This window comes from Stylophora pistillata, chromosome 9 (genome assembly GCF_964205215.1).
Source record: "Stylophora pistillata chromosome 9, jaStyPist1.2, whole genome shotgun sequence".
Taxonomy (NCBI): Eukaryota; Metazoa; Cnidaria; class Anthozoa; order Scleractinia; family Pocilloporidae; genus Stylophora; species Stylophora pistillata.
The window spans coordinates 26249233-26275853 of NC_142527.1; the positions used below are offsets into that span (position 1 = coordinate 26249233).

General features: G+C 37.7%; 3 protein-coding genes across 9 annotated transcripts; 1 reads left to right on the forward strand and 2 right to left on the reverse strand.

Annotated features, from left to right (window-relative positions):
- Positions 1-1429: 1429 nt before the first annotated feature.
- Positions 1430-19141, reverse strand: LOC111327882 (octopamine receptor beta-2R). Of its 7 annotated transcripts, none has more exons than XM_022932188.2 (3): positions 19124-19141; positions 13936-14010; positions 1430-4396 (listed from the first exon to the last, which is right to left on the reverse strand). In XM_022932188.2, the coding sequence occupies exon 3, from the start codon at positions 3809-3811 to the stop codon at positions 2705-2707; it is 1107 nt and encodes a 368-aa protein (XP_022787923.2). In that variant the 5' UTR covers positions 3812-4396; positions 13936-14010; positions 19124-19141; the 3' UTR covers positions 1430-2704. The 7 variants fall into 7 exon arrangements, with proteins under 7 accessions (XP_022787923.2, XP_022787921.2, XP_088588948.1 ...); XM_022932186.2 differs by lacking the exon at positions 19124-19141 and adding an exon at positions 7336-7381 and having other exon boundaries at positions 13936-14001; XM_088732822.1 differs by lacking the exon at positions 19124-19141 and adding an exon at positions 7336-7469 and having other exon boundaries at positions 13936-13998.
- A 2943-nt stretch (positions 19142-22084) lies between these two features.
- LOC111327904 (melatonin receptor type 1A-like) lies at positions 22085-23779 on the reverse strand. The gene has a single exon (XM_022932220.2). The coding sequence runs from the start codon at positions 23599-23601 to the stop codon at positions 22600-22602; it is 1002 nt and encodes a 333-aa protein (XP_022787955.1). The 5' UTR covers positions 23602-23779; the 3' UTR covers positions 22085-22599.
- Positions 23780-24590: 811 nt separating this feature from the next.
- Positions 24591-26477, forward strand: LOC148724062 (melatonin receptor type 1B-like). The gene has a single exon (XM_088732148.1). It carries the CDS (start codon positions 24894-24896, stop codon positions 25914-25916), a length of 1023 nt encoding a protein of 340 aa, XP_088588274.1. The 5' UTR covers positions 24591-24893; the 3' UTR covers positions 25917-26477.
- The last annotated feature ends 144 nt before the right edge of the window (positions 26478-26621 follow it).

Genomic DNA, 26621 nt, shown 5'->3' on the forward strand with positions numbered 1-26621 from the left:
TTCCGGTAAATAATGGCACGGAAATTGTTTGATTTACATGATTTTTATCATAATAGGGTTTTTTGTCTTTTCTTTACGTGACTCCCCCCTTATTGTTTAGTATATTTCATTGACAAACAAGGGCAATATTTTTTTTGTTCCTCAAAAACTGCCCATTGGGAGGCTTTAGAAAGTGTGGTAGAAAGAAATAACTTTGTTATAGGCCTGATAATTAGTGAAATACTATCTAGGTTTTATTTTGGGTTAATCACAGTTAATCTGATAAGTGAATTGGCAAAATTAGCTCAAGGTGTGCGTCTACGTGCGTTTTCGATAGGACATCCTTTCTACATTTGAGTTTACGAAGCACGCAATGAAAATAACTCAGAATTATTCCACTGTTTTTTCGCTATGAAGTGTAACGAGACTTCTTCATAATGAATAGTTGATTCGTTGCCTACTGAGCTTTCAATCACCGTTATTTATTTTATCGCGTGGTGAGGGAAACAACCCCTATAATCGGTATTCTTACGTTGCCGATGAACGAGGTAAATTGATTGTTCTTGACAGAATAGACTAAATCAGATTTATTTTGTGACACACAGATAAGTTTTATTGAGGAAACAAAGTCCCTCAGCATGAACTTAGTGCGTTAAATGTTTTATAAAACGCATCCTAAAGAGATGCGTTTTGAAATCAAAGAAAAGTTGGAGGAAAAATTTTTGTATAAATCGTGTCTCATTATTTCTGGTTTTTCTTGCCTCTTTTAAAAGTCCTCGTATCAATTGTTCTTAAAGCCGCAAAGCATACTGATAATTTTTTAATATAAGAGATATATAATATTCGACGTTGCTCAATCTTTAAGATGGTGAATCTTGCTTGGTCTCAGAACTATGCTATTGGCTCGATAATTGTTAAAGGTAGTTTCGGTTACAAAGGGTGTTGAAATCTAGGCCGAGGAGGGAAACCCATAGCACGGAGCAACAATGAATATTTTCCCACTTTGAAATTATTTTAGGCAAGACTTCACATTCGATATGTCCATTCAAACTTTTGTGATTCTTCACAGTTTCTATCGCCAGAAAGGTTTCAGTAACTAAAAACTTTCTATGCCCTTCATCTTGACTTCCGTCCCTTCACTTGTGTTTCGTTTTGTTTTGCTCTTTTTGTTCTTTTCGAATCGAACCCCCTTTTGTTATTGTATTTCAAATTTACAGGCATTATTGTCACCATAATTTTCAAAGACAACGGCTTACATTTTTTTATAATTTTGTAACCAAATCAATAGGTAAGCTATTGCCCTCATTGGCCGTGTGTTGATTATTTAAATTCTTGTATTTGGAAAACATGGTTTGGGTCTTTCACCTGCGGATAGACAGTGAGGCGCCAAATTAGGTTTGCTCCCACACTTTTAGATCTAAATTATTATCCAGCATTTTAGAAACATGTGGCAGTTCAACATTGAGTATCATGTTTTTTAGCCGCTTCTCTGAGGATTACTAGTTCTCGTCATAGTTTCAAGGTTTGGATTTGATTCGTAAACTCTGAATGTTCTGCATCAAATGAAAAGGAAACAAGGAAAAAGTCACTGTAATTTTCAGTTTGCCATACGCCGTAAAGAAAACCAATCCTTGCGTAATAACAAACTCTTCTATAATAAAACGATCGCAGGTCATCAAAACCGCTTGTGTATATCACTCGACATGTGAACCGGGTTAATGTAGCGATGGCAATTATTTTTATCCTGTCTTCCTCAGTGAAGAAAACCAAATCTTTTTTTTTTTTTTTTTTTTTTTTATTCCTTTTTTTCTTTTTAACAAATTTGATGTAAGTTTGATTTAGAAGATAACGATCGATTTTATTTGTTGGGGAAAGACTTGAAATTAGTCAAATTGCCCCAAGCGTTTTACCTTTCAGAGCCATGTTCTACACTAATGCCTTCATAAATGACATTTCGTAATTCAAATCCACTTGTGGTTATATTATTATCTTGTTTCACTTGTTCCCTTCAGGCGATTTCCGAATCTTCTTCTTCCTCTCACGATCTCGCCGAGTGATAATTATCGTCATTCTCGATGAGAACTCTAACCTCCTAGAAATTGCGAAAGGGGATAAGGAAAAACACGATGAAGAACCAATAAGTTTTTTTTTTTCTTCTTTGCGGATTGACTTCTTCTAGGAGAGCCAGTGGTTTTTGTCTTTTATTAGAGAATGGCTTCTGTTACTGAGATTAACAACCCACAGGGGCTCACAAGATTTTCATGCAAATTTGACTTTTGATGTTGAATTGTGTTTTAAGCGTAGCCTTCGGCAGAGTATCACTAAAATAATGTCTGCCTCGTTATTTGTCTCCTGGCTAGATTAAAACTCCACTGCCACAGCAAAATCTTCATCCTCTTGGGATGAGCATAATGTTCTCCCACTAAAGCTAAGTTTAGTAAGTGTGCACAAGATTTCATCGGTCTTTACTAAAAAGGATTTTTTTTCTGATCCGGTTACAAAACCTTTCATGACAACCAGAGTACACACAAAGCCGGCCGGGACTGATGGAAATTTGAGAAGATTCTTCGCCCGTAATGGAAACACATTATCTGGAAGCGAATCTTTTCAACAAAAAAACTGGTATACTTTATCGAAATCACCTTAGAAAATTTCGCCCCCATTCTTATTTAACTGTTTTGATCGATAAACTTCTTGCTTGGCATAGATAGCCGCCGAAGAACGGTCAAGAAGAACTACTCATCTCCCTATGAGTGTAGTTCCTGTTAGTTCTTTTCCGACACATGAGTATATCTTTGAAACTCTGTCTGAATTTTTTGTTCATCACACCATAAATAATTGGATTACACCCGCTGTTCAACATAGCCAGCCATGTTGTAGTCGCAAAGAACGCATCAGGCCAATTGCAGCTTGGAAAAAGTAAACAGATCATTCCAATAAAGTGAGGTGCCCAGCAAAAAAAGAAGGTACCCATCACTATTAGAAGCGTTTTTGCCGCCCGTGTTTCTCTGTTAAACTTCTCTTTCGCCTCCCTTTCTTTGGCTTTATCCGCAGCTGATGGCGGAGGATCCGAAACTTTTCCTTTTTTAGTTCCAAAAGCCACCGGTACAGCCACCATTGTTTGCAGTGTCTCATCTCTAAGTTCTCCGACACGTGGAACAATTGTCTTGGATTGCCTTTTCGCTGCACGAAGAATGTGATAATAGCAATAGGCCATCACCATAAATGGAGCAAAAAAGCTCGACGCAAAGATAAATAAGGTGTAAGGGATGTCTGATCCCCAGTCAGCAGTGCAGATCGACTCGTTTGCGATGTAGATGTACTTGGACCAGCCAAAAACGGGCAAGAAAGAGAGAATGATTGCGTGAAGCCAAACATACGATATCATACCGAAGGCAACGCGAGAGGTCATTATCAGAGGATACTGAAGTGGCTTGATGATTGCAACGTATCGGTCAATAGATACAGCAGCAAGGGAGAGCATTGAAGCAATGCAAAAGATGGAATTGAACATGCCGTTTATGGTGCACCATACGGGCCCGAAAATCCAGTCGTACGTGATGGACGAAGCCATAGTGAATGGCATTCCCAGAAGGGCCAAGAGGAAGTCCGCCACGGCAAGATTTGCTATGAACACGCTGGTGATGCTTCGAAGGCTGAGATTTCGATACATAGCGAGGACAATTAGTGTGTTGCCCACCAGGGAAGAGAGAATTATGATGAACATGAACGCTGCTTGTATGGCGATGGCAACTGGCGAACGCGAGTCATCAGAAGACATTGCGACCGCCTTGGTGCAACCTGTAGTATTGTCCGACTGATGATCAAGCATTAAGCGTCAAAATGCTGTTGAATAACTATCAAACTCGATTCTCTATGGCCAGTAATTGATTCAGCTAAAAGTTTTACATGATTTTATCTCGCGCCTCAATCTTCGTATTGCTTGGTTTTCGCCAACGCTCTACACGAATTCCGATTTACCGTCACTGATATAACAATGAAACACCTTTGTTATTGATTTACAAGTTCGTGTTTGTTTTCTCTCTGTTTGGCGAGACTTCCAACCTCGACGAACGGAACCGCGTATACTCTCACAACATCCTCGGATTTGCATCAAATATTCTCCAAAATAGTCAGTGATAGGTCGTCTCTATGGTTACACAGTGAATGGTCCAAGTATTAGCTTCCTTCCTCAAGGTGTTGAATTTTTTTTTTCCTGTCGCTGTTACACCTGAATGAGAGTTTGAAATGCGACACTTACACGCCCTACCAAATCTACGTCGGAGGCGAAAACCATGTTAACATCAGCACTATTACGGGTTTGGTTAGCCACAGTTTCTTGGTACGATGTGATCTCCTAAGTTTGTTTACATCCAACGCCTCTAAACAACTCGACACCGGGGCCGGTTAAGAACCACTGTAAAAGAAATTGAATAAATTGGAATTGAATGTCATGTGAATTTTTCAGAGCTCATTTTTGTCAGGAAATAGAATTGAGATGTCGGTCTTCCGAATCGAAACGTGTGATTTCTCTGGTCTGCTACACTCTTAAGAGTAAACTCTTAAAATTGAATATAATTTTTCATGGCGTATATGGCGTCAGCGAGGTCCATGAGACAAAGAATCCTATTGGTTTGGGTTTAATTTAGTAATACAGAAACTTTAGACGATTTTAATCCTTCCAATGCGAGTGAACAGACGATCTAACATGATTAGAATATGTCACGTTGTCACAGGCAATTTATCTCCTTTGTTTGCAAAGTTTGACGATCGACACTGTTTGATGTGAGGAGCTTGAATAAAAGATGAATTTTACTTTAAAGGAATTTGAACTTGGCCCGTATCGATCCAATGTTCCATCTGTGTTAGAGAGGCTCTGTAACCTTGACTGATTATCATCACCTTTCCATAGCGTAAGGGAACAAACAGTGTTCGCGGTTCACCTTCAGCGCCTTCATACGAAGAAGAATTTTTAGAGCAGACCAGAGGTCATTGAATTAAAATCCTTGTGAGCTAGAGAAAAGAGGCAAATCTTTCTTTTAATTTTCTTTTCGCCGTTTCTTTTTTTTCTTTTCCTCCTTTCTTTTAATTCCATATGTGCTCTGTTGCTTAAATATGTGATCTCCGTCAAACTCGAACATTCACCTGTCAAGTGAGATTGTCTCTCTATCAGCCATGCACATATTGTTTAATGCTCTCCAATAAATATTTACGTACCGTTTATTAAACAAAAACGCATCGCATTACGACAGCTTAGCATGTGTTTGTATGCTAGTTTTCACGTTCAGGAATAAATATTTTGATCTTAGAAGATGTAAGTGGATCTATTTTTGTAACAGGCTTCCCTTTTCGACGCCAAACTTAAAACTCGACGCAAGAAAAAAAAAAACCTACCTGCTCGTCTCTTAGTCCGATTGACAATTCTCATTCTTCTAAACATCGTTTATCATTTGCGAGCTTAGAGTTCAAATATTTACCAGTCAGGATTCATCAATTTTGTTTTCGCTGTAAATCGTGATGTGGGCCAAAATAAACAGTTCGCCTGTGGACATGCAGTGATAGTCAATGCAAAGCTCCATGCAGCTCCAGAGAAACAATGTGCCTGTGAACTTTCAGTGTTATTCAAAGCAAAATTATTTGTTCTTCTAAGCGGGCTATCGCCTACCTTTGAATTCAAAATACCGAGCAACAGTGAAATGCACCACGTGCCAAAAAATTCAAGCCTGTGCTTAAAATATCCTCGAGTTCGAATTGCCCATAACCATAATACTACCAGGTTGCAGTGAGATGAAAAGCAAACAATTTGATCTCAATCAATCCCAGAATTTGTTTATGAATTACTTTCTTTGTTTGTAATTATCAGATCGATCGTGTGAATGTCCGTGATTTCATTGTTTAGCAAGTATTTTTCATTCTCAGCATAACCCCTGCAGGTCAAGCAGATTACCAAGATTACCGCAATGTCGCGATAAGTGTATGATCCTATTGCAGAACTTAGCAACAAGTAACTCGTTTTCACAATCTATGTTTAGCATCTGGCTTTTCTTACGTTTTTTTAAATTGATTTTAAGGAAGTTCATCTTAAGGGTTGCAGATTAAAGACATGGCAGGACTTCACCAACTTAAGTAGCGAAGTAAAAAATGATAGAAGTTGTGATGAATCAGACACAGCAAGAATGGAATCAAGATAAAAACATTTTGACATAAAATAAAGAATCGAAGAGCAGAATTCTCACAGAGCGTGGTTACGTAAAGATTTAATTTGAAAATATGTAAACCAAAACTTGGTATCCAATGTTAGATTTACGTATCAATTTGCATCCTGAATAGTTCAAAACATAGCTTCAAACTAATGCATAAGTAATGAATGATTTCTTCAGGTTTGTCTTGTCCGTATGTGTTTGCTCTAGTTTGGGTCTCATCAGTGGTCACTTGAGAAAAAAAAAAAAAAAAAAAAAAAAAAGCGTTTTACGATTGAAATCGTGTCATCGGTGCGTTTCCGCTGAAATAAGGAGCGGACAGACTTGATAACCAACTGCTGTTCGTTTTGAAAATGAGCCCTCACTACTCTCTGGTTCGGAAACCGAACTCAAGAACCTGAAAGAAACATCGATGACGCCTAAAATACTCGTGAGACACAACGAAAAAAGGGACTCTACAGTTGGTATTCCTTCGTTGCCACAACCGCCCTTTTTTCACAAAATTTAAGGTTAAAGTAAATATCCCATAAAATCTCCGTAAATCGTACATTGCGTAACAGCATCCGCTGTATTGAGAAGCTTACATTACATCTCTGAAGTTTCGGCTACCTGTGATAAGTTGTCGACAAGACGCAACCCTTCCGATTTCATTTACGTATTAGTGTTATTGTGTTGCGGATCTTTTGCGGCATTTTGAAACTGTAAACACCCATTTTATGGTGAATCTGCGTAACAAATCGTGGGTAAATGCGTTTGAGGCGTGAGTCACGATTTGTTTCGTTCACACATCCAATTTCCTTCTGTTCAATTGTTCCCATTGTTTAAATGTCCTTTATCTCAGAAAGTATCCTCTGAATAGGTGCACCTAAATCATGATTTAGATGTCTTCTAATTTCATTGAAGTGTATTTCTGGTAAAATTAACATTACAGAAATCATTGACCGGAGATTAAAATCAGTACACAACATCGTGCGCATTCTGAAAAATGTTTTGTCGAGAAAAGCTTTCAGTGCTTCAATTCAGCATTTGCCACGGACCTTTTAAACGAACACTAACTCTTCTTTTTGAACTCTGGTGTCAAGATACGAATAATTAATGTCGGTTTGAATCGTGTCACCATTCCAAAATAAATGAAAACAGCTGAACGGATACTTACCTTAGTTTAGTTAACCTGGTCAGCAATGAGAACTGTTCAACAGCAACTATAACAAAATCGTCCTTCTGTTTAAACTTTAGATGTTACAAAGAAACGACTTGAGTTCTGTGATGCCTTAAAAAAGGAGAGAAAATCTGTGCGAGTAGAACATTACTTTACTGGATGTCGATTCGCTACAGAAGATTATTTATAAATATGTCCTATTTGAAATTGAAGTTGACTCCCTGCGGATTTCCTGATTAATTTTTTCATTTATTGCTACAAAGGATTATGCAGAAAAGACAAAATTGAAAGATATACACCCATACATGCACTTTGTCATTCGTCTGTATCCCATGAAAATTTATTTTATGTAACAGTTTTACAATTATGTCGTTCTGGTAATAATTTCAGGCGTCGAAAGTATTTTTTTTTTTTCATTCTGAAAATTTAAATATTTTGGTAGCCTGCTATGGGGTAAGTGATGTTTTTGTCATTAACCAACTTGCGAGTTTCCTTCTCACGACAAAACATCATCGGTATTAAAATAGTTAAGTAAATTAATGGCGATGTCAAAACTTGGATACTTTTCTTTAGAGAAATGTACAGCGTGCCGCTTTCATTTGGCTCGGAATATTTAGTAAACAATTCACCCAAGCAAAAAAACGGCGTCAGAGTGAAACAGGTTGCTTATCCACAAGTGATGTAAACAGTGTGAAATAACTCGTCAAGTTTTGGGTTGAAAATTTCTTGTTTGATTAATAAGAAGGCTGTTTCTTTAGGAAAGCTATGGATTTCGTATATTAGAGTTTCTTTAGTAATCGAAGAAATATGCGCCAAATACTAATTGTTCTTCAGTTTTGGTTGTGTCTTCTTAATTCCTCCTTGGATTAGATTCTAGCACTAAATTTTTTTTGTTTATTAAGTCAGTCTTTTCGAGATATATAAAAAAGAAAGGAAACATACCAGGTAAAACTGGAGTAGTGAAAATGTTTTTGTCATAGCTTGAAGATCATGCAAAGTTGACTGATTAATTTTTAAATTTATCGCGATATCTTCTACTCGTCTCCGACCCCAGTGTTAAGCTTATCTTCATTAAGCTAAGACTAAAAGCGGAGCTCAATTTTTTCCTTGCATGTCCAGTCAATTAAGTTGAAATTTAGCCCTGTTGGGCAAGGGATTGTACTTGGATGGGAGGCCGTAAAACTCTCCGTGATGTGAACACGCAAATGAATGTATGATCATCAGTTGCAAGCAATATGAATATCACATTTACATTCTAGTTTTTCTTTTTAACGAACTGACAGAAAGAATTAATTTCTAGCAGTACTACGTAATTTACCTCGGTGCGAAGGCTGCTGGGGCTAAGTGCATCAGCTTTGCTAGATAATCACATGGATAAAATTTTTGGCAAAAATGATGTGGCTCTTAATATTAAGACTACTGAGAGTGTTTACTCTTTGTGAATCCAAAATAACATTTTATTGTGCAATAATTTAACAGCTGTGTCTAAGCAACAGGTACTATTAACAAAAATCGGTATCTTAGCAGGATTGCTTCACGACATTCTAAAGTTTCGTTACTATTAAAAACTGAAGAATGAAACTTTTGGCGATCATTAGTTGTCACTAGTCAAGTACATTAAATGTAACACAACAAATCAAAACTTTGAAAATTAAATGTACTGTGATTTAAAAAAAAAGAAAAAATCATTTCCAAGGTAATCAGAAGAAAAGCCGAAAAGAAATTAATTTTAATCAGGCTTGCGTGCTAAATTCCTGACTTGTTTTAATTGCAATACTTCAACAACAGCAAGTTTGACGCGTTCTTTCAATGCATATAACTAAAAACAACAGCAAACTTCTTGAACTTGAAATTTTGGGGCGATGATATTCTTTTCTTTTTTTCTCTCTATGTCAATTTTGTAACAATTAGGTTTATCGTTATCCCAGAATTATAGTTTGCAAACGGTGTTTTTTTCTCTGACTGACCCCGCAAACGTTTACCATTTACAATGGGAAGCGATAATTTTTTTTTGTTGTCGATTGAAAAACGTAAAGCCGTTGTATTCAAATCATTCTTCTCGGAGGACCGTAAAACAAACTCATGTCTGGATTTCTGTTGAAGTTACACTTGTGGTAGAGGCTTGATCACTGGCCGCTGTTCAAAAAATGAGCCCGCACTCTTACCACAGGAGAAGCGAAGTCGGACAAAGAGAAGGGCCGAAATCATGTCTGAGCGGTAAATATACGGTAACTTAGAGTTTTTGTGCGGTGTGAAGCGTCATTGAAATGTAAAGGCAGAAATCTCACCAGTAGGTATACTCAAGCTTGAGCACCTTTTGTCCGTGATTACTAATCACTTGCCACAAATCACTTCATTTGGAGTTTTGGTAAATTAAGCTGACACCCACCCGTATACACAAATTAGAATTGTTAAAAATCTCATCTGCCAGGGCCAAATCCCAGCTGGCATACCACTATGAAGTTCAAAATTGTTATCAGGGTAATTTGAATTTGTGAGCTCAAAGCAAGACACCTGAGGCCACTTCTGAAACAGATTATGGACTCTGTTGCGCAATTTTCATCAGCTCGCTACAATTGAGTTTATCAAATTGTTTCTTGGCGGCACTAGATCACGTAAAAAATATTCCATGAATCTTTCTGTTCTTTTCATTTTATAACTTAAACGTGGATAAAAACAGCTCACTATACATGATTATGTTTATCAAACTGTTTCTTGGTAGCAGTGGGTCACGTTAAACATATTCCATGAATCTTTAAATTTTCTAGTCAATACATCTAGTTAAACGTGGTTCGAACCATGATAATTTGTCCAGAAGGGTCGAGGCCAATCTTTTAACTTTGTAAGCTTTATTAAGAGGCTGTAAGACTCGGACAGAAAAAAAAAGTGTTTGTTAATTTTGTCGAAACAAAAGAAGCTATTCCATTGTAGTTTTCTATTTCTTGAATTCAAGAGTTTAAGTTATTACAATGTCAGCCATAGCAGAAGAATATAAGCCACACACACTAAATTTTTAGCAAAAGTTACTCGGGGAGACCGAAAAGAAGCAATGATATTCAGAGCACAATGAAAAGTCGGTATCATTAAATGTTCGTCTAATTTTTCAGACTACCGATGAATAATCGGTGTCCTTAGATGTTTGTCTAATGAACCTGTAAGCTAATTGAGTCAACACTCAGACTTGTCTCTTTTTGGCAGCAGTCTGGTTTTCAGCTTTTCTTTCTTTCTTTCAGTCTCCTATTTGTTTTATATAATAGTTTATTCCCTTTCTGTTCTTTTCGTTCAAGTCTATAAAATTTCGAATTCGTCTTTGATCAAAAATTGGCAGGTGTCTTCTTGTTGCAAAGAGGTCATAATAGTATTCCCTTTTAAATTTTTAATTCTGTAAAGACAATTTTGGCCTCCAACGACCGAGCATTGAATTCATAATACGCATTATGATGACTACAATCCATTCTTGTATACCATGTGAAATCTTTTTTTGTATCCAAAAATGCTTCGTTATAAATGTAAACGCATTCAGACCTAGAACCACTAAACAACTTTTCAAGAGAAAAAAAAACGCGTATTTCCAGAGAAAAATCTAGATCCTTTTTGTAAATTATGCAAGGTGCATGTAGAGGTCTCTGGAAAATACATAGCTTGACACCGAAAATAAAATGTAACAGCCTAACCTGTGAGAAAATAAGGCTGCACAAACCACCAGCGCAGTTTATAACACCAACATGCCCAAAATGCATCTTTCGTCAGGGTAACTCTTTCTAGTGCTCTATAGTCAATGGGTTAGGCCAGAAAATGATAGCAGGTCGCGTCTCGTCCCAGGCCCAGCCTCTTTCCGTTTAAACGCCCAGGCGAAAAAGCGGTATGAAACCTGGGGGAAAAGGTGAGAGAGGGCCGGACAGAGGGCACACTTAGCCAAGCAATCTGCATTTTAGTCACTGATCTGCTTCAAGCAGATCAGTGACTAAAATGATATTTCCAAATCTTTTCTTTGCCTTTTAGGACCCAGTTTGTCCGTTATGATTTGTGACAATGCATAAGTAAGCAATTGTCGAGAAAAGTAGTATACGAAATATTATTTCGCGAAGTGCGTACCTGAAGTTACAATATGAGAAAACAATTGCGACACTGTGCTTACAATCATATCCATTCCCGCCAAAACTTCCGTGGGACGGGGGATACTCCCGAACGGTAGGGGGGGTTAGCAGACTACAAGATTTCTATTTATCCGTAGCAAGGTGTCACCGATTCCGAGTGAAGAGTAAATAATGTCTCATAATTTTCTCTTACTCTGAGTCGATTTGGGAGAAGCGTATTTAGCATAATTGTCGGACTAAACTGGACTGGACTACACTGGACTGTAGATCGTAGGTCGAACAACTATCATCGCAAGAGACCCCTTCGGTATTAGTTACAATGAAAGTGCGACAGAACAACCTATCCACAATCCACGGTACTTTTCAAATCCTCAGATCTAATTTTTCCCTTTTTTACGAAAATCTTCAATCCGTGAGATTCTTTTTAAGATGAAATCCTCACATTCCGTGACATTTTTAAGATCAAATCCCACTGATTCGCTTGTCCTTTCACCGTATCTTAACATGGAAATGATTATGCTTTTGACTATCTGCCCGACAGCGTAATCACATTTTAAAACCGAAAAAGTGTTTGGTTGGAGAGCGCGATGATACCATACAGAAACTTACACATGAGCGCGGAAATATAAAAGTCATTTCTTTCAAAAAAAGTAATTTCCCTGAAATGGAGGAATAAACATCATTAAATCTTATTTACGACCATGTGGTCGTCAACAGCGGTGGTGGTCGGAAAGGATGTAATAAATTTAAAATCGATGTTTCCGACATCAAGTATCATTTAATATGATATCTGTCGCCGGTTTAAAATCGGGCTACTTTGGGTGTGACCTACTACGTGCGAGACTTTCACCGAGCAGGTACTTATTAAAGGCTTTTTGAAATCGTAATTATTTTCAAATTTCAGAAAAAGTTGCTCTTGAATTTTAATAACTTCCAATAATATTTTTAATAACTTTCCACGCGGTTTCTCGGATATTAGTGAGATGCAGTTAACAGAATGTGTTTTGTTAAATGAGCTATTAAGGACAGGTGAAATATTTTAGCGAGAGGAATACATTTAGAGCACAGAAAAGCATTTTTTTAATTTATTTGTTATGCTAGTAATACTTAACGATTGACGCGTGAAGTGCAATTTTTGAGTGCCTTTTCATTGCAGAAGAAAAGCAAATACATTTACTGGAACGAAAATGCCGAATTTACAGAAAACACTAATTTTTTCTCAAAGCCTTTAGCAAACGAATCCTTAAAAGCAAGGTTGAATTAGAATTTTGAGATTCTCGTCAAGTTTTTTCCACGAACAACTCTGTTTCTAGCTCAGTTGGTAATTATACATAGTCACAACAGATGGTCAATATATATAAATGTTAAAATTTGAAAAAAAATTAGAACTTTCTGTGACCAGTCAATGAAAAAGTATATAGGTCTAAAACGGTAGTATTTTCCTTTGATGTTTTTTAATCGTTTTCTTTTCTTGTTTTTTCGTGTTTCTCAGTTTAAAAAAAATTAACCAACATACTTTCATTTCGCGAAAAAAGGCTACCAGCTATGTGCATGTTTACCTTCTAATTATTGCAAGACAAAATGGCACAAAAAAATTATATTGTACTTCTTCTTCCTTTAATTAAAACATCTTCATTTGTTATTATTACGATATATTCCATCGACTTAGGAAGCCGTCGTTCTAACTTAGACGGAAACTTAGTAATTTTGGTCTTATTAATTGGTTGATAATATAAATTGGCCACCGTAGAGTTTCAAAGCTAACGTTTCGAGCGTTAGCCCATTGTAAGAGCGAATGACGACGGGCTAACGCTCGAAACGTCAGCTTTTAAACTCTTTATGGTGGCCAACTTACATCAGTATCGACTCATGCAGTTGATTAAACTGAAACGACCTTGTTACTCCCACTGACGCAGCACCACACTTTCTTTAGAAACTGTGATGCTGCGTCAACTGTTGGTTGGTTGGCAACCATTGATGCCGAAAACAATGGACTAACAGGTGCCTACAGCAACAGTTATGAAATTTTTAGCCCAGTGATTGTTCAGCTCACATTTTTTTTTATCCATGCATGGGACTTATAAAACACGAAATGCAGTTTTTAGACCGTGAAGAGTTCGAACTGAAGGTGAAACGTAATACAACACAACAAAAATTGGATGTCGTCAAAAAGTCTGGAAAATTCGATTGACCTAGACGATTGAAAGGAAATCAAGTACTGTTTCATCTCTTACTGACTCAAAGCAAATTTTATGCCCATGAGAACGGCATAAGGAGAGAAAACTCATATGTAGTATTCAACTTTTGTCTGTTTAGGAGAAATTCTCGAAATGACTAGATTTTATCCCCCTGGATGAAAGTCTATCTTTAGAGAATTAACATATACGAAATAAGAATACATCCTGCTGCATAACAATAACAAAAAGACTTCACCGTTTCTGTGTATGTCGAGCCTACTTTAACCGGGAAATGATGAATTAAGCTGTGGAAATCTTCTTACCTCAGTTCTTAGAAGGTTGAACTGTTTTTTTTGTGGTACGCTTCAACGTGCTGCATGCACCAAATAACCTACAACCTATAAATATAAATCAATTTATTTTAATTTAATCATGCAAGGGATTTAAGTCGAACCTCGTGAATATTTAAAATAAAAGTCAGATTTTTAGCCAATCAGCAGCCGTCGTCATCGGATGGCAAACTAAGTGGGCAAAATAACGGTGTTTCTACGCACGAAATAACTGAATGTGATTGATTAAAAAAAAAAATGCCTTGTGACAAATCCTGCTTGAGTTGTAGAAATATGAATTCAATTAAATTTTCCTATTGTGACTGATTTTTTTTTTCTTTTGCGCACGAATTCAGCGTTAAATTAAGTTCTGAGATTGTCAGTGCATCTTGTCATCTTCGTATTACGTTTGTCGAGAGAGGAAGTTCCTGCATAGGGAGTCAGTGCTTGTGTTTCCTTTTTAACCCCGGAGATAGTAAATCACTAGTCTACTAGTTTTTAGGAATAACGTACCGTTGGTAAACTTCTTAAGCACCAGCAAAAATCTTAACCCCAACCTACTTTTGTTAAAGATTTCCAAATTTGTCCTCGTCGATAAACAGTTGATTATTCATTATATATCTCTCATTAATCTACCACAGATGGTACAAGTAAGTTAATTGCCTTTTAGAAAAAAAAAAAAAAAAAACAGAATGTGGTGTACTTAAATTGAATGAATTCTTTAAGCCGAGTGAATTAAGCTAAGTGAGACAAATGGAGACTTAAGGGATAAATCTCGATGAGCTTAAGTAAAATAACAACTAGCAAGCTGAAAAAATAATTTCATTCGTGATAATTGAAAAGCTGGTTATCCACAGAATACTAATCCTGAATTCGCGGCACACCCAACCAAATAATTTTTTTCTTTCATAACAAAATTAGTTTTTCTATATGAATGAAATTAAAAGAAAACAAAACATTAAAGGCCGCTTATTGAAATAACAGAAAACTCAGAGCTTTTGATGCTATTTGTTAAAAATTAAAATTCACGTCTCCTTTCGACAGCTGGCTGTTTATGCATCAAATATTTCGGAAAACTGCTTTATTAGTGCAAACTTGAGATGAAAAGATAACTTTTGTTTATATTTGTGCCTCGTCAAGATGTTGCCTCGGGTTCGTGTTATTTAAAACAAGATACGGTCGCAAAAGGTGGTGTTCAAACTTCACCCGATAAAAATAATGATTTAGAAAATGCTCCTATAAAAGTTGGCAAGAAAGAACTTGAAAACCGCTCCCATCTCTATCTTACTGTATTTTGATTTCCCTGACGCTTTAGTGTTAAATGTGAATATAATTTTTTTTCTATTTTCAGCGAAGCCTTTATGGGTTAGCCATCTTGCAATTCAAATCATACTGATAAACAGACTGAACGATGATACGATCGTGGTTTCAGCAAGTTTAAAAAAATCAGTTCTTTAATATTGTGCCACAAGCTACGAAACGGAAGATAAAGAAAATTTAAGGGTAGAATGGTTTGAAACCTCTTCCCAAATTCTCCTCAGATTAAGCTTTCTCGATTTGAACCTTAATTGTGAATGTTTCATTGGCAAGGATATAACATAGGGTTCTCTGGTAAAAAAATGATCAATAGAGCCGACGAGCTATTATCAGCTGCTTGTTGATCTCAAAGCAAAAAAGCAACCGAAAGCTATTAGCCTTGATCTTAGCGGTAGATTACCACCCAGTACTTTTCTTTTAATCCCTTTTCCAATAATGCATGCACCTTGTTTGTCAACCTCATTCCCAGGGCCTTTTCCCTTAGTTGGGCCCTGGGAACGAGGTTGCTTGTTTGTCTTAGCTTGCACATGAATCGCAACTGTGTAATATTTTATTCAAGTATACCCAAAATTTTATTAAGTGCCAAAGAGGCCTTTATTTGCTGAAACTTTTGTAATGCTAACATCGTTTGTCATCAATGAATCAATCACACCCTCATACTTATAACTAAATCAGGTTCAATTACTGGACCCAACTAGAAGAGTATGTTGACTTCTCAATAAAGCACAAGAGAAAGAAGATGGTAAATTTCCTTTTTCCCACGTTCGTGAAAAGATAGAAAAAGATTTTTCTCCAAGTACGAGAGTTGTATTCGAATCGAAGACCCTTCCCCATAACTTTTTTTCTCTCTTTTAAATAAATCTGCTTCCTCCTCAAACGCTTGATTTAATTGTCTGATCTTTTGAGTGTTCCATGGAAATTCCAAGACTCGCCTGAGTCACCCCTCCCTTAGGCACGTACGTACGTACGAACGCACGCTCGGTCAGTCACGTGCCAACCAATCGAAAAGAGGTTGACCATATTCCATGGATATGGGGCTCTGTCCCACGCGCGCTTTGCACGCGTGAGATCCCCACTATGAACACATCAAATGTAATAGACAGATAACTCAAAGTATAAGATGCAGTCAAAATGACTTCTCCAACGTCCGTAACTTTTGAAGACAAATGATAAATCAGACTTAAGTCATTTATTTGTAGTGGCACATCGCTAAATAAGGGAAACAAAAATTTCAACCCAGAATAGAAACTAGACCGCACCATACTGAACTGACAATTTTGAGATACCTATTTGCCAATTAACAATTATTCCACGAGCGCTCGTTGGATATGAGATGATAGATAGCCAACGAGGCGCATAGCGCCGAGTTGGTTGTAATCATCTCATATCCAACAAGCACGAGTGGAATGATTGTTTTATTTAAAAAAAAACGACCTCAAGATATTAGACAAATCTTCTCAACTTTATTTTGTAAGAAGAAACCGGATGTTACAATGTACAGATATTAGATTATGGTATATTGGTTCATAAACTATAATGGCTAAGCCGATAAAAAGTCTTGAATTGCATTATTCAATGATCCAGTTTTTAATAATAGAAGATATCGGCTGCGTGCGCCGCCATTTTGAAAACAGCACAGTGACCTGGCCACGAACACTCAAAAAAATAAGAATCGCAAAAGTACTGCTGCTCCAGGTATTGCGAAAAATAAATAAATAAATAAATAAAATAAACAAATCAGTCAAGACTGTCTTATGGTGTGGCTGTTAGACAGTTAACTGAGGAGGAAAAAATCAACTTTTAACGTAGGGTTACGTCGAAGGAAAGCGGCCAGGTTGCTAGGCAAGGTTTGGCTGCTCTTCGGAATCTCAAAAGGCGGTCAATTCCATATATACCTCTTATTAATGGAAATAAAAAATACTTGGCTTTCAGAACGCATTTTTCCTTTAATCCGTATACACAGACAGACGTAGAGCTGGGCGGTCAAATTGGTCCATTCTAAAAGAATTCCGTTATTGTTGTGAAGTTTCTGTCCCGGATGCACGTTTGGATGGAATTATAGAATTGAGGGAATTACTCTTGATAAGAAGTTAACGCCTCTCTGTTTTGATTAAGCTTTTTTTTTTTTCATCGCCTGTCTTGTCGGTTACTTCAGACGCAAATTACATAACTGAATAACAAGTATTTAAATTTTAAACTAAACTTTCGGTTTATTTGTAAGAATACCAGTCGGCTCAGAAACTTCACGATACAGAAGTAGGCACTGATTAAGCCAAATTTGTGAGAAGAATTCTTTAAGCTATTTTTAAATAATGGTGTTTGTTTGGATCGAGTTTTATGTTCAGTTAGACAGCTTATTTGATTGCTTTATTGCTTCTATCGCAATAATGATGTACCGTTTGAAAAGTTCCTATCCGTGTAATGAGAAGCTGGAGTTTATAACAAACTCTCGACGTTTGAATACTAGCCCGATGGTAATGATAAAATGGGCGAGATTCTTTAGCCACAAAAGAAAAATTACCGAGGGCTCACCTACCCCTTTTGAGAGCTTTAATCCAATTTCTGGTGATAATGCTTTTAATTACTTAACTCATATCACACTTTGCAGTGTTTCTAGTTTTTTTCTTCTATTACGTCGGATTTTGAATTATCTCGGTACCTCGCAGCTGTTAATCAATTTTAAAATGCCCTATGGAAGCAGCAGACAAAAATATACATCGTGATGAAATTATCAGGTTCGAAAATTTTTTTGGACTGGAACCGTATAGACTGGGACATAAATCTTTAACTTATCTACGAGCACAATAGCGGTAATTTTACCACATGTATGCGAACAGTAAAACTCTTTAAAATTCTCGAACAAGTGTTAATTGGTATTCATTAATGCGTTTCATTTTGTTACCTTTTGTTCAATTTACATTTTAAAAACTGAAAGAAACAAAATGGGTCAACTCCAAAACGTTACTGTCTCTTCTGACATACTTCAACAAACATTGAGACATTTTCAAATGTATGAGTAAATCAACGTTTTTAAATAGGTTTCTTTACAATGGAATTTTTTTTTTTTTGCAGGAAGTTGTAGCTGACCAGATTAAGCACTTTCAGTTTACATTGTGGGCAATTCACACCATGAATTCGCTCAGTGTTCGCGTTCACTGATTTAATAAAGGTCTAAGTGATTAAAAAGATTCCTGTTTGGCTTGAGTATTTATCCCCATTATTTTTTACAATTTGTGTAAAACTGCGGTTTGAAATATTTAGATTCAACTTTGAATCTATTAATTTCTACATAAAAGTTGAAAAATGCGCTCTTTACGAGAAAAAGACTGAACAAAACATGAAAAGATGTAAAAATAAATCCAAAATCTTCTCATTTGCATGTTTCCTCCGATAACTGATTTACTATCTTCCTTCCTCTTGAGTATCTTCCGTTCCCAAGCGGGCAAATTTATCATGATAACTTACCAAACTGAGCGATAACATACAACTCATCTCTCGTCAAACTTTGTTTCCTTGCATTAGAATTTTTAAAATACATCTACTTGACGCATTGCTGCTGTTCTAAGCAGATCCTTCTATAAAAATACTATTTCCTCATGTCAAGCGCGGTCTCAGATGGGAAAGGTAAAGGAAATTGTTGTGCAGCACACTAACTCGGCAATCTATCACATTTTTGGGACCCAAATTAGTATGAAAATTCTTCCCTTTTTCGTATTTTTGGCGAGCGGCTTTGGAGAATTGATCTCAATTCGACGTCACCAAACTTGTTTACTCTACGTTACAGTTATAACTTAGGGATTGGCAAATATTACATGAAAAAAAACCGAATTGCGAAAACGAAAAAATTATGGTTGAATTTACGTACCTTCGAGATCTCGCGATCAATTGCCGCGATTGAAAGCTTACAGCAGAACTTGTGTGAGGATGCGTCTTATGTAATACCTTCTTGAATTTTTCTGCGACTGACTAAGACGTAGTCAAGTTCAAAGATCCTGCCAAGGAACGAAAATGTGTTCCTCAATCGTGCCAAAGAAATGATTGATTGCAATCCTGAAACAACATTTCCGTCAGCATCTTTACGTCAGCATGTCATGTCTTCTGCTTTGGGGCAGATTTTGAACTCATGCCCACTTTTCGCGTCACACGTGCTTAGGTTGCTAGCTGTAGTAGGTGCGATAATGAGAAATTTCTTCTTTCAGCATCCTTTATCTAGCTCTAAGCTGTAGCGAGTGACGCACGGGTTCATTGTTTGAAAATTATTGGTAATGATACAAAAATCATATATACGCGTTTCTTTGAGCCGATAGCAGCGTCAATGTTAATTTAGGGACAATTCAATGTATTATTCGCGTTTAAGTGTTGTTTCCTCGTAACATCTGCTCGACCAATCGTACTTCAAGTGATCTTCTGAGGATAAAACTACCAGAAATACATCAAACACTTCGGTCCCTTTGCTCTCCGAGTGAAGATTACAGTAATTTCGTTTTCTCTCAGAAATACATTAGCGGGGACTCGTCAAAGCCGTCATGCGATTGTTTCGATTATTTAACAACGGATAAACCTTCAACTGTATGACGACAAAAGAACCAGCATTAGCATAATGGCAGGAAGAACTTGCCTGACAATAAAGGAAGCTAGCAGATTACATGTCAAGAATAAAAGTAAGAATGTACGTAACTCACCTCACTAAACGACAAGAAACTGACCCATTTCGTTTCACCGTCCCACAAAACGACAGACTGAAAAAAAGAATCGTATCATCCCGAAATGCTGAGAAGAGGTGTAAAATGCCTTTGCTCACAGCGTGTGGCAATTCAACTCAGAGGTTAGCAGCGCCTAAGCAGTACACAGTATTAAAATCTTTTCAGGCGTCGGGATTGCAATTTGTCGTGACGATTCAGTCATGCCGAATTCTAAGGTCGAAATTCGCCTTTGACAAGGGGTACGCCGTGGACACGATAACGAATACGTTTCTCTTTTTTTATTTCGTTATCTTTCTATTATGTTTGTTTTATAGGCTTTCCTTTCGTGCAAAAAAAGATGATAAAATAAAAGAAGGAAAAAACGACAATGTCTTAGCTTTGGCTCGTTTTTTAATGGAAAGCCTCGTGCACGAAAACGAAAGCCGGTCTGGCATCCTTCGCGGACCTTTGATAACAAGCACTTCGTATATTTGCATACCGTCCCTTTCATCCGGCCAATACCAGCATAGGACGCTTTTTCCCTCTGGGAATCGAACAGTCGGACGAGAAGCATAAATGAATGAATCATCATCCAACGTTTCTTTTTGTTTAAGTTTTATTTAGAAGTTGACAGAAGCCTTCCAACATGCAGTGCCACAGTTTGTCCACTAATTTAATCCTCATGAGTCACAGGACAGAAATCTATCTTGTTTGTTTTTCTCGCACGGAGGCAGGAAGTCGTCAGTGGTTTACCAATTTCTACGTCATTCTGTATCTGTTTAAAAACAAGCTGATTGTTCGCGCCATCTTTTTCAGTTGCCACAATCGCTAAGGAAGTAGGTGAGTATTTACTTGTAGTATGTTCAGGGAGGGCCGCTTCCTTTTTCATTACGTGCAGTGCTGCTCAAAAGTTTAGTTCTATTAATATACGATGTGTTTCGATTATCAGGCAATTTAAATCTCCAGTAAATAAAGTTTGCATATATTACAATGCGTATGTCAAGTTCTTGAATTAAGGAACGGGGGCAGTTTTAGTGAGAACTATTATTAGTGTTATGCATATTCTAATGCCCTTACAGAAGACTTAGACAAAACCTGATAAATTCGTTTGGGGTATCCAGGTGTCAGATTTTCATAAATGGATAGATATCATCTTTTCCTAATGCACGTCTGGAAAGCTATAATTGAAAAATTAATGGAGAAATGAGTAAATGAAAATAAACAAAATTCTGCTTTACCTCGCGGCTAATATGCTAGCTATTCATCCTTGAGATCACGTTTATCCCATTTTACCCCCCCAACTCCCAGAAGCGACTAACATGTAACTTCTTCCTATAATATCCATACATGATCCAGCAAACAGGTTAGGAGAATGCTCAAACTTATCAGGTTGAAGTTGTAATCTTGATTTAACACCAAATTCTGGTAACGAATTTACAAGGAAATGTGTAGTAGCTAGAACGGAGAATTGACAATCAGATCAGGGGCCGGGAGTTAATTTAAGAGGAACTTTCTGAACAACTCTTCATGTAATTCATACTTCCTGGTTTGGAAGCTCCGGGTTGGATCCCTGGATGGCTAATTGCATTGTAATCATTGACAAGAAAACTTTACTCTCGCCTCCGAGTGTCTTAAAATGGACGCTTGTAAAGAAGACTTGACAAAATGGTGCAGACAAACTTGCGATATGAAATGGCATTCCAACTAGAAAGGAAGGAATATTAATTGTATCTTGTGATCAGCAGCTGACGGTTCTAATTAGAACGAATTTCACAATAAATGTGATTATATTCTGCCCCACTCACTCCCTCCTCCTTGTCACTGGACCAAAAAAAGGAACAATTCAGTCTTGGAGCATGACAATCATTCAAACAGGTGACGTTCTTACAGGTTGAATACGTCGATTACGACCCTTATTGGAGCACCCGTGAAAAAAGGGGATGGATGGAGAAGCCATCCACATGAAATGTCATCCAGATAACAACCCGCATGATCAGACACAGTGGAGTCGAATTTAGCCGAGCATGGAAGTCTACTGTCAAAGAGCACAACAGCCAGTCAGTAACAAAGTGGACCAACGAGTGGATGAACATGAGCCGGTCGGAGTGATAATGAGGTACGCTAATACTCCAAACATACCAATGGCAACTAAACATCATGTCATGCAGGCAGTAGTGTATGGATGTCACAGCATCGTGATACAAAATTGAAAGCTTCCCTTTACAACTGAAAGTGACTCGTGAAGCCAATTATAAACACTGATTTAGCATATATCATCTGAACAAGACGAGCAGATATATCATACAATATTTCGATCATCTTTTACCGTCTTTTTTAGTGTTCTTGAGCGGCAAGTCCGGGGTTTTCAAAATCGATAAGACTTCAATGAAAGAACGGGAGTAATATTTATGGTCAAACCTCCCCCCCTTTTCAACAGTCAGTCTACATTGTCCAAACGCTTCACTCAGAGTTCCTTACGACCTTTCTAGAACAGCCATCAAACTCCAGTTTGCCCCAGTGTGACCTTCGTGATTGACCTGGCGCAAAAGGTGATTGCACAGTAGATAGACAAAATTATTTCCTGTTGCAATCACCGGAAAGAAAACTTTAAAATATAGCCTTTGTTTAGCAATTTTTGAACAGTATGGTTATAGTTTAGTTATTCGTGTACAGTTTTATAATTCCCATTAGATTTTGCGCGCAGGCTAGAATAATGTGAATTGGCGCTGATCTTTCTTCTTCTCCAACGAAGCAAAATGTTTTCAAACTCCCTTCGCATTGCGCGATTCATGACTCCGTAAATTATTGGGTTGATCCAAGCAGAGATGCAAGAAAACAACATGGGCACCGATTGTAAGTAGGAAGGAACTGATACTGTCCAGCCAAACTCGACAGCTTTCCAAATAATTCCTGGCATCCAAGAAACACAAAATCCAAATACGGCGACGAAAAGAACCCGAGAGGTTTTTATCTCTTGTGCTCGTGATACACCTTGGAGGTTTCCTTCTTGTATGAAAGGAACAACCGCATTTTTGTGTCGCCAGATAACACGATAGACACCGAAATAACCAAACAACACAAACAGCATTGATAGAAAAGTGCATATTCCAAAACCTGTGTAGACACCCTTCGTAGTCTTCTCATCGGGAAAGGTGACTCTGCAATGAAGGGCGTTTGGCTGCCATTTAAAGGTACCTTGCAATGCAACAATGAACACGAGATAGAAAATAAACATGAAAATCCATACGAAACAAATCGAGATCGTAGTTTTCTTTTTAGTGAAGAAGAAGGAGTAACGTTGTGGTTTCACGACGCACACATATCGATTGATAGCTGTAAGCGCCAAGATACTGAGGGACACAAAAACCCAATAATTTGTAAGAAAACCAGTAAATTGGCAAAATCCGTGACGAAAGGGCCATTTGCGTAAACCAGAAGCTGCTGTAACAGAGGGAAAAACAAAAATTGCCACCATCAGATCTACCACTGCCAGGGACAAAACGTAGTAATTAGTGATAGTTCGTAGACTCTTGTTTCTGTAGAAAGCCAGACAAATCAAGACGTTTCCAGCCAGAGATAGAGCCATCATGACGGCAAAAAGAGCTGTGTGTAGAACGACAGCATGCAACCCTCTTGAATCTTGTTCCTCGTTTTCTACCATTGTAATGATATACTGAAGCAAAGTGCCAAAATCCTTTTAATTTCTATGTATTTCCCTGCTGAGGTGTGTATTTATGAAAGCCTGAGGTACCGTGGCCTTTTCTCTCGGTCTTCAGTCCTTCCTACGGCACTTTCTCGGAACGTCGTACGCCAACTATTAGCTACGTATACCCTCATTTTTTTGTTGTTGCAAAGTAACTCCTAGTGACGCACAAATATTGAACTAAAAGAAAATAAGATTGGTACAGTTATTTCCCTTTAACCAATGGGAAGCAATAATCATTGATCAGGGGGAAAAAAGGGTGACAGGCCATTCGGATACAGCGCTGTCAACGTTTCCCTTGTTTACATATTCCTTTATTTTGAAATCAATATTTACTATTTCAGCTCTAAAGCTAAAGAGGTGTAAATACAGAATTACTGCTGTTTTCATAAAAAGAACTGACAATATTTACTATTGCAGCTCTAAAGCTAAAGAGGTGTAAATACAGAATTACTGCTGTTTTCATACAAAACCTGACACATTAATTGCCTTCCTCAAAGCACAAGTTGACTTTTGTGGCGGCCATTTCTCGAAAAGACAAATAAAAATTTTTTATTGCGGAGAAAGGAAAATGAAATCTCTTTTTGACCTTATGTCGCTTTGTAGACTATTTTAGGGAATTTTGCAATCTTTGTTCTCCACCTGTGTCAGTTTTCCTGTAGAGTAATCATGTAAGGGGCCGACCAATTAACTTCTGAGGAGGGGAGGGGGGTGGGTGATTTCTGGTCATCAAGAAATTTTTTTTCTAGCAATCTGCTGTGCAGGATATTTTTTTCGTTCCAAATGCCCTTTTTCTTCTTTTACATTTGGGCTGCATGCAATTTTTTTCTTCCAACAAGCGCTTGCAGGAAATTTTTTTTTAAAATCACCCACCCACTCCCCCCTCCCTTCAAGAGTTGAATGGTCGGCCCCTAAAAACCAATTTATTGAAAGTTCGAATGAATCATACAGAGCTTTGGACAGGTTCGCCTTCTAATGACTCGCCACCTTTCTGCCCCCTGCTGGGTGTTACTAAATCCCTATTGGGTAAATGGACTTCAAAATTGAAAAAAAAAAGCGATAAATGTTTATCTCTCCCAGGGGATTCAGTTTTAATCAAAAGGTTAAATGAATGATAAACACATTGCAAGTATAAAACTTGAATTTACGCCCTCTACATCAGTTGCGTGTCAAAGTGAAGTATTAAGCAATACCTAATCAAAAAGAGAAAAAAGAGAAGAGAAATTCAGTGCTTATCCCAAACAATCACAATGGTTCAAAACGAAGTAGATTCAAGAGGCTTGCTCGCCGTCATTTTACACACAGCCCTGTTTGCCATCATTATAGTTGTGTCTCCGGTTGGAAATTTGCTAGTTTGTTTGGCTTTCTACAAAAACAGGAGATTACGGTCGGTCACTAATTTGTACGTGTTGTCTCTGGCACTGGCTGACTTAATGGTAGCCATCTTTGTGTTTCCTTCTGTTGTCGTGGCTTCTGGATTACGAAAATGGCCTTTCAGTGACGAATTCTGTCAATTCACTGGCTTTGTTACAAATTACTGGGCTATGGTGTCGCTTTGGATCCTAGCTCTAACGTCGATTAATCGATATTTTTGCGTTGTGAAACCACAGAGATACTCTTACTTCTTTACTCAAAAGAAAACCATAATATCCATTTTTTACGTCTGGATTGTTATGTTTTTTTTCTTCCTTTCTTTTTACTTTGCTACGCAAGCTCATTATAAATGGTACCCAGATGCCCTGTACTGCAAAATTACCTTTGAGGAAGAAAATACTACAACTGGTGCCTTCACAAGTTTTTCGATTTTTACTTTTCTATCAATGCTGATGGTGTTATTCGGTTATTTTAGAGTCTATCACGTCGTTTGGAAGCACAATAATGTTGTAGTCCCTCTTGTACAAGAGGCAAACATCCAAGGTGCACCGCGTGCACGAGAAATAAAAACTTCTCGAGTGCTTTTTGTCACCGTATTTGGATTTTGTGTTTCTTGGATGCCCAATATTGTCGTGACAATTCTGGAGTTTGGTTTTGGTTTGCAAATTCCTTCTGGTTTGCAGTCAGTGCCAATGGTTTTTGCTTGTGTTTCTGCCTGGATCAATCCAATAATTTATGGTGTCATGAATCGGGCGTTTCAGAGGGAGTTTCAAAGTATTTTGTTCTGTGGTAAAGGAGGAAGGCTCAGGAGACAAACGCGTGGTGCCAGCTTTTTCGTAAGAACTTATGATAACAGAAGAACTGTGAATGAAAATGTCCTATCAGTTATCACACTGTGAGGGAATTGATTTGCGTAATAGCCAAAAGTAAAGTGCGTGCTCTGATTGGTCAATTCACTGTGTAGGCTGCTGACGTGAGCAAACGCAAAGATTAGTTTCCGCGCGCTTGTTTTTTCTGGTCACGTAAGATTTCAATGTAGGGAACTCTTGCTACAATGTATCAGTGTTATGTTATAAACAAATGGTCAACACCACAGCGTACACTATCGCCTCGAGCGACTCTTACGCTTCTTTTCGTGCTAAGCAACCTCCCGCGTGCTTCCATAACTCAATAGTGTACGCTGTGGTGTAGTCTCCTTCGCAGCCGTTGTTTGGGCTCGTCACACAACGCTCCCTCTCCCAACGGTTGCGAAGGAGATTAGCTGTGGTGCTGACTATTTGTTAAATTTAGCCCTGATCATTGTGTCTACCGCGTTTGCTGGTGCATTAATTTTTAGCTGTTTGTCTTCTTCAAAGTCGCCAAACTATGGTGGGGCTTTTCTTTCTGGTACTTTTGTATATTACGCGTTATTTCTGTGTTGTGAGGGTTTAAGCTAAATAAAGGGCACATTTGTTGCTCCAGTCAAGTACCTCATGCAGCCGGAGCTAATCCCACGTTCCGTGGCTTGAAGCATCTAGGTTATTTCCTACTCCACCTGAATGGGATGTCATCAGGTTTCCATGAGTGTCCTTCAGTACCCATTTACACTCTTGGGTTAAAAGAGG

Excerpts from the sequence above, each read along its gene's own strand:
- LOC148724062 (XM_088732148.1), top strand. The coding sequence starts at position 24,894 with ATGGTTCAAAACGAAGTAGATTCAAGAGGCTTGCTCGCCGTCATTTTA.
- LOC111327882 (XM_022932188.2), bottom strand. The coding sequence starts at position 3,811 with ATGCTTGATCATCAGTCGGACAATACTACAGGTTGCACCAAGGCGGTC.
- LOC111327904 (XM_022932220.2), bottom strand. The coding sequence starts at position 23,601 with ATGGTAGAAAACGAGGAACAAGATTCAAGAGGGTTGCATGCTGTCGTT.